Consider the following 8,715-nt stretch of genomic DNA (forward strand, 5'->3'; position numbering starts at 1 on the left):
TATATATATATATATATATATATATAAATGAATATACATATAAATATACATATATAAATACACAAATAAATAAATATATACAGTATATATAAAATAATATATATATATATATATAAATAGATATATAAATAAATACAGTACATATATATAAATATATCTGTATGTATGTATCTGTATTTTAACAACATCTCTGGCCATCCTTACCTATGGAGTAGGGGGGAGGGGGAAAAAAGAAGCGAAAAAAAGCCTAGACGTAGGTTGTTTTGTTTTTTTGTTTTTAATTGCCTTTTTTTACTTTTCTCTGTAGGCTATGCAGCAAGCAAAAAAAAAATTCACATCCCATTTTTTGATTGATGATAAAGCAATCTTGAATTTTGCGGTTTCGGTAAAAGATGTTGAAGGCCAGGGAGATCGAAAATTTCGCCTTCACGATTCAAGTTTTTACTAGAGCCTATCTACCTAGGCATCTGTCCTTGCGCTATGAATGACTGAATAAAAAATGTTTTTCTAGCTTGCGCTTTATTACAAAAATATAACTTTTGTTGGTTACGCGCGCACACACTGTCACATGTGTAAAACGCGCAAACACTCTTCCTGTCCATTTTTAATACACATGAACTATTTCTGATGGAAGAATAAGGATTTATAATACGTACAGTACCTGTACCAAAAAAAAAAACAAAAAAACAGAAGATCAGATTTTCCCATTCCAAAGTAAGTGACTGTGAAATAGGTTTACTACTTTAAATTTATTGTGATTTATTGTGTTATTTTTGTTATGTGTTTATAGAAATTGTCAGAATAGGTGGCAGAGGCACTTTAAGATAATTAAAATTACAATTAACACATGGACTTGCCTTCCTCATACTTAATGTCCACAAAACCATCAAGTCGCCACTGCTTGCGCTCGGGACACCAGTAAGCCATCTGCGGCTCTTCGCTATACAGGACATCGTCTGGCAGACTGAAATCAAGTTGAACATTATAAAGTAATGAATAAATAAATATCTTTATGTTCACCTTATGTTTTATGTAAATAGATGGATAGATAGATATTTAAAAACCATCATTTTACGATGTTATAATAAAGTGTTCACATAAAACCATGTGTCTAGTGTATTAATTCATGACTTTATGTCTTTTACTTAACTAAAGTACAAGAAAATATTGTAAGATTACCTATACGACAAAGGTATAACTTGGGAATTCCCCTTCATGCCTATTCTAAACAACAGAGCTGCGGTGTTGTCTGGGCGAGCCAACCAATTAGCGTTCGTGTACGTGAAACAAAAAGGGCCGTTTGTTTTAAATATTTTCGGGGTTTTTGATGACGTCATCGTCGATACGAGGCGTACGTAAAACCGAGGGTTCGTTTAACTGGGGTACGTAAAAACGAGGTTTACTGTACAGTGTTTATTTTCAATTCACTAAAGCATGTCCGGTGGTGACGTATGTATTTGCATCGTCGTCGCAAAATCTAAAACAAGAGCTTATCATCTGTGTGGCCAACATTGTTATACGTCATAGATAATTAGCATATCGTCCTGGATTACTCGTCGTCGCATATCTAAAACTCCTTAATAATAATATTAACGATTGAACAAATGAAACAAAAATGTTTACGATATGTGGGACCTACGGCTACAGGACCTGCTCTAGGCCTAGCGCTAGGCCATAATTGAGAGTAGAGAATGCCTCACTTTTTGGCATTACAAGCGACTGCCATTTTAAGTACTGCTTCATACAGTACAGTAGGCCCTACCTGTTGTTTTGCTCTACAGCATATCAAATGTAATTATCAACCAAGAACCCTGTGGGTGTGTACGTTCCTTTGTACGTAAAAACTAAAAGGAAATTTGTAAATTGCGATAATTAAAGTCACCAAAGCAATTCACTGCATTCTACTAAATTTGAAACTAATCAGAGTTTGTCAAATTTTAGTTATCATGGTATGGTAACAATTGACAAAGTGTCCGACCCACTTGTCTTTTCTGATTTTAAACTGAACAAATTAAAATACTTGTACTCTTTATATCTACAACAGAATCCACATATCGAAGAAGAATGATTGAAGAACCATTAAATGGTAGTTGTACACACACACTCGCTCCTAGGCCGGATGACAGAAAGCCCTATCCTTCCTAAGCCTAAAGCTAGGCCTAGGCTGTATAAAAGTTCACCCAGTTTGAAGGGCAATTCTCTATTATTCAGCAGTTATGATTTTTTTTCCCCTTTGAAATAGATTAAAAAGCAAAATCTAATGAGCAAGTACAAAAGACTAGATCTCGAAATGATGCACTGCATGTGGGTGGGAGTTGAATTTTGATAGGTGCTGAAATATGATATTATGAAATAATATCCAAAAACAAAATCCTGCAGTTGATTAAAGGTAAACAAACATAATTAGGGCAAAAAAAAAAAAATACTTGTTTAGCGTCACATCTCAAAAGAAAATCAGGGAAGGGGGGGGGGGGTTAATTTTTCTTATCTGCATATCAAGATTTTGTCTGCACACATGTCCTAATAAAACTTATTAAAATATGACATGAAGTCTTTTAATGAATCAATCACAAATTTTGAAATAGATGAAAAATTTATAACATCAAAAAGTTGAACACCATATACATCAAAGCAAAATACTTTACAAAAATAAACTTGGGTTTAATGTATATTTGTCAATCATTGTAGATTGTAAAGTTAGAGACCTGTTTCATCATACCAAGGCTGAGCACAACTATAGGCAGAAGTAAAAATGATATATAGAGTACTGCTACACTCGTTTGTCATCAAGCAGGAAAATCACTAAGTCTTGTTAGCAAAACAATAGTGTAAGTAGGCATAGGCCTAGTTGCAGTATTCAAATTTTTGGGATTTTTTTTTTTGGAGGAAAAAAATTCAACTTAATATTTCAAACCACATAGTAAGTAGTGTAGAATAAAAACATTTTCAAGAAAAAAAAAATATCAGCATACGAAACTCTGTTATGGAGTTATGATTTTTTAAAAAACATGGTCAAGATGTTAGCCTCAAAGCTTATCTAATTTTTGTTGGTTACGCACCACTGACTTTGGGCTGTCACTTTGACATGTCTACCGATTCGTGGAAAAGGCGATATAACATAAAAAAAACATTGAAGAGGCAGTCTCCATGAATATTAACTCACAGCCTCCTTATATCACTAAGGTAAAACATGTCCTTTGCCCTTCGCTTACAGTAGTCATCATTACGGTATATAATTTTTAGGTCCATACGCATATTCATCATAATTATCAGAATAGGATATTAGTAGTCATTCAATGAATCGAATTGATTGAGAACACACAATACAAAGTGTTCCATACATCGCAGTCGAACTTGTTCGCAGAGGCCTAAACGATCCTCGCTAAGCTTACACCAAAGATACTAGAAATACAAGATAGAGTTCTCCACACAAAAAAAGTGTTCCACCGTGTTCCACCGAAATGCATGGTGGGAATACGAAAAATGGGACGCCCCCTACAGCTGGATCTAAAAAAACTTGTGCCAAACTTTCGTTACCAAGTCGCCGCGTATTTTATTATCAATTCTCAACAAAGATACTAGATATAAAAACTGTTGTTTGTTACAATATCAAGTATAATGAAAGACACTAAAACCAGATTGTAATAACTCAATGGCCGTCTGCTTGACAACCGATTTATTCGCAACTCAACGCTAAACAGCGCCACACGGCGGCTGGATGTGACAACAGGGAAAAAGTTATGTACGTCATACAACATCTCCCTTACTTTATTTTCTTTTAATTTTTTTTTTTTAATTTTTAAAATTTTTTTAATTTATTTATTTATTAATTTTTTTTTTAAATTTATTTCGAACTATAGCATAATTACTTGCATGTTTATGAGATCACAGTATTAATAAACAGAACTTCTCTATATGCCTGTTTGCATTATTTTCTTATGTGCCAATTTGTAGTTTCATATGAATTCTATGAGCCATCCTCTTTATGCTGCTGATGATATCTATTATTAATTCATGTATGCTATTTATTTATTATTATTATTTTTTAAATTTAAATTTAAACATTAACACGAACATAGGAGAAACTCCCTGCTAGAACTTTGTTACAAAGTCCTTGAATCGATTCGGCATAGTTATGGTTCTTTTGGGCTGAGTTGGTATGATTGGTGTTGAAACTTCTGTTTGTTTTGCAGCTAATGGTTGTTGTTGGCTTACTGTGCTCTTGTCACTTGTTGCATTTGGTGTTGCTGGTACTGGGATGTCCGTTGTGGATGTGATGTCTGATTTGTCGGGTGCAACTGTTGGCATTGTTTTAGCTATGTCTCTTGCTGGTGTTGTGCGTAGAAACTTTCTGTTGCGACGATAAACTTTGCCATTTGTAGTTTCTACTAAGTAAGAAGGAGGTCCTACTTTTTTCGTGCAGGTTGTTGTCTGCCACTCTTGGTTGTTGTTTTCAGGCCGGAGTCTGACAGTTTCCCCAATGACAGTTTCTGGTAGCTTTGTTGCACTTTTTGTCATACTGTAGTTTCGATATCTGTTTTCTTTTCTTAATGTGTTCTGAGACTCCAGTAACTACTTGTGGTTGTAGAAGGATTTCTGTTACTGGCAAAATTGTATTTGTTCTTCTAGACAACAGTCGTTGTGCTGGGCTGTGTCCTGCATCGTTTGGTGTGTTTCTCCAGTCGAGAATTGCAAGGTATGGATTGGATCCTACTTTCAAAGTTTTCTTGATCAGTTTCTTGGCAATCTTAACTGCTGCCTCTGCATTCCCATTAGTCTGACTGTGATAGGGAGAGCTGGTCACATGGTTGAACTCCCCATGTCTTTGTGAATTCAACAAATTCTCGGCTAACCCACTGTTTCCCATTGTCTGTGATCAGTGTTGATGGTATTCCTTGTAGAGCGAAGTGCATTTTGCTGCATTCAATGATTGTTTTAGATGTTAGATCTTGTAATTCATCCAGAAACCACACATCACTGTAGTGATCTACTGTTACAAGGTAATCTTTGCTCTTATACGTAAGTATGTCTTGAGAGATTATTTCCCATGGTCTGGTAGGAATAGGGTATGACATCATTGGCTCTTTCTTCTGCTTGTCTTGGTAAGTTTGGCAGATCTGGCAGTTGTCTACTATTTCTCTGATGTCTGCTGACATTCATGGCCAGAATAAACTGTCTTTAGCTCTTCGAATTGATGCTTCAGCACCCAGATGGCTTGAATGAGTCTTTTGCAACAGATTTTTTCTGTCTATAAGACACCATCTTGGGCTGTTATTTCTTCTCGATAATTAAAGTGTTCTCGAATATTGATTGGACTTTTGCTTTGGTCTCTGGCCAACCGTTCTTGATCATCTCCATCAGTGTTTGGCTTTGACTGTCCCTAGCTGTTGCTTGCTTCAGCAGGTACTGGGTTGGCTTACTAACATTGATGTAGTCAGCTGCATTTATCTGTTCAATTTCTTTAAATATTTTGTCTTCTTTCTCATGTCCTTGTAAGTATGCTCTGCTTAACCAATCCGCTATGTACATCTTACTGCCCTGCAAATACTGGATGTCTAATTTATATTTCTGCAACCTTAGCAGCATCCGTTGTAATCGCTTTGGTGCTTTGGATATAGGCTTCTTGTGTATAGCTACCAAAGGCTTATGATCCGTGTGTACCGTGATCAATTCCCTGGCATAGATGTACTCATCAAATCTTTCACAAGCAAACAGTATACTGAGTAACTCTTTTTCTACTTGAGCATAATTTCTTTCTGCTCCTGTTAATCCTCTGGATGCGAATGTTACTGGATGTCCATTTTGAATAGAGTAGCACCTAACCCTGATTCTGAGGCATCAGATTGTATTGTTACTTCTTCTTTGATGTTGTAGTATTGCAGTACAGGTGCTGTAGTCAACATCTGCTTTATCTTGTTGAATGCCTCTGTGTGATGCTCCATCCAGTTAAAATGTGCCTCCTTGTCTGTGAGTCTTCTCAATGGTTCCGCTACTTGGGATAGCCCAGGTAGGAACTTATCAAGATAGGTTACACAGCCTATCAGCCTCTGTACTGCTTTCTTGTCGTCTGGTACAGGCATCTCATTGATGGCTTTGACCTTGAGTGGGTCTGCTTTCACTCCCTCTGAACTTAGTATATGTCCAATATACTTGACTTCTGTTAGCCTAAGTTTCATTTTGCTCTTGTTCAGCTTCAGATTTACTTTCTTTGCTCTTTTAAGGAAACTGGTCAATTTGGTATCATGGTCTACATTCGCCTCATCCATGGTTTCTCCACAGCCATATATTAAGAAGTCATCTGCCACAACTTGTACGCCTTTTAATCCTTCGAATAATTCATGCTGCCTTCTTTGGAATTCCTCTGGAGCTGTATTAATTCCAAACGGAAGTCTTAACAATTTATACCTTCCAAATGGAGTAGCAAATGTTGTTAACTCACTACTTGCTCCATCTAACTTCACCTGCCAAAAACCATCCCTGGCATCCAGTACGGAGAAAACCTTTGCATTTGTTAGTTCTGGCAAAATTCCTTCAACTGTGGGCATAGGGTATTGTGGACGTTTTAAGGCCATGTTTAAATCACATGGATCTAAACAGATTCGTAACTTGCCTGGTTTTCTCACAACCACCATATTGCTGATCCAGTCTGTAGGTCTAGTGACTTTTTCTATCACCATCTTGGCCTCTAATTCTTGCAGTTTCTGTTTTACATCTCCTTTTATTGCAACTGCAATTTTCCTGGCTGGATGCTTGGTTGGTGTGATATTTCTGTCAATTTCAATGTGATACTCTCCCGGTAGTTCTCCAAGACCTTCAAACACTTCAGGGTATTGTTTTAGTATTTTCTTTTCCAGTTTTTGAATGCTATCTTTCTTTTGAATCTGATTAATATGCTTTGCTACTTGTATCAAACCCATTTCTATTGATGTAGAGCTTGTAACAGTGGTGCTTGTGTGGTGTCAATAATCTTAAAGGTTACTTCTGACTTCTGCTTATCATGTCGGCAGGTTATGGTAATCTCTCCTTTTACTGCAACTGCTTCATCATTATACATCTTCAGTGTTGTTGATGAAGGTCGCATATTCGGCTTGTCTGTACCTTCCAGTGTTTGCAGGTCTCGATATGACATCACGTTGCATGAAGCACCTGTGTCTATTTGACATTTGACATTTTACCGCCTTGACCTCTCCACTGGTGTTTTGTAAGTGCAGTGATACCATTAGTTTGCCTTTATTATTATCACATAAAGCTCCAACTGTTTCAACATTGAAGGGTGAGTCATCTGAATCAGTGTCTTCTACTCTGTTGACAACTGCTTTTCTTTGTTTTGTTTTACACATCTCTTTGGAGTGATTCTGTAGACCACATTTTCCACACTTTTTTCCGTAGGCTGGGCATTTTTCTTTCTTAAATTCGTGAACTTTCCCGCAATATCGACATGTACCTGGTCGTATGCTGTTACTCTTTGTTGTAGTGGTTTTGCCATGTTTTTTCTTTGTTGTTGGTTTGTCTTACTTTTTTGTACTCTTTTGACTCTTTGCAAAATTCACCACCTGTGTTTCATTCCCAGCTACTTCTGATAGCTGCTGCGTCGTTGTTTCACTGACTTTAAGCAATTCAATTGCCCTTTCCAGGTTGCATTCTTTCTTGCGGAACAATCTTGCTCTAGCTGCTTTGTCCCATGCACCTAATACTAAACGATCCCTTATCATTTCATCGTTGAGTGCTCCGAATTTACATGGTTCTGCCAACTGTTTCAGTCTATGTACATATTGACTGATGTTTTCTTTTGGTTGTTGTTCAGCACCATGAAATATAAATCTGTCGTACAAAACGTTTCGAGTGGGTGTGAAGTGAGCTTGCAGCTTGGATAAAATTTCCTTTGGATCTTTTAATTGTGTTTACCATGTTGTTTATTACAATATCAAGTATAATGAAAGACACTAAAACCAGATTGTAATAACTCAATGGCCGTCTGCTTGACAACCGATTTATTCGCAACTCAACGCTAAACAGTGCCACACGGCAGCTGGATGTGACAACAGGGAATAAGTTATGTACGTCATACAACAAAAACAAACTGGAATAGACACCCAGACAGTGACATCGGTGAATACCAAAGATCTTATAAACACAAGATAGTGTTCTCTGCGATTTACGCGTGCAAATTCTGTAATAAGGCATGAATGGCGCCCTCTTGCTAAATTGGAAACTTTTGACCCTTGACCGCTGACCATACCGTACACCGCGCGACTTTACCTTTAGGGTATCAATCCTGTGAACAGCAGAACAGGAACCATCTCAGATCCATGGCAACAGATAGGACGCCCTCTTCCAAAACTGATTAATTTTTCTCTTTGGTATAATAGCGCATGAATGGCGCCCACTTGCTAAATTGGAAACTTTGAACCTTGACCGACGCTTCTATTTGTTACGCGTAAATCGCGGAGAACGCTATCTTGTGTTTATAAGATCTTTGGTGAATACATAACCTGGGCTGTGTATATATATTGCCTTGGTTTGGCTCTGTAATCATTAGTGGTCGTGGGACTAGTTTGGGCCCTACCTAGGCTGGTCGAACGTTTCGTTTGGGTCTATACTCTGGCTGCACTGATGAGGCCTGGAAGGCCGAAACGGATCCGTCTGCAGATATTGGGACTCCTTCCAGTGGATACTTAGTTTATTTTGTCATTCTGATCGGATTTCCTCTACTGT

At 37.2% G+C, this 8,715-nt stretch overlaps 1 protein-coding gene across 1 annotated transcript in view; it reads right to left on the reverse strand.

Moving 5' to 3' along the window:
• LOC117103468 (protein CASC1-like) overlaps positions 1-8,715 on the reverse strand; it is a gene marked incomplete at its 5' end in the record, with an annotated part of 68,483 nt that overhangs the window by 34,049 nt on the left and 25,719 nt on the right. The window contains 1 exon segment of the mRNA XM_033244022.1: positions 858-964. Coding sequence (XP_033099913.1) covers positions 858-964 — 107 coding nt within the window.

Source organism: Anneissia japonica, unplaced genomic scaffold (assembly GCF_011630105.1).
Source record: "Anneissia japonica isolate Jap-2015-1 unplaced genomic scaffold, ASM1163010v1 scaffold287969_len279043_cov187, whole genome shotgun sequence".
Classification (NCBI taxonomy): domain Eukaryota; kingdom Metazoa; phylum Echinodermata; class Crinoidea; order Comatulida; family Comatulidae; genus Anneissia; species Anneissia japonica.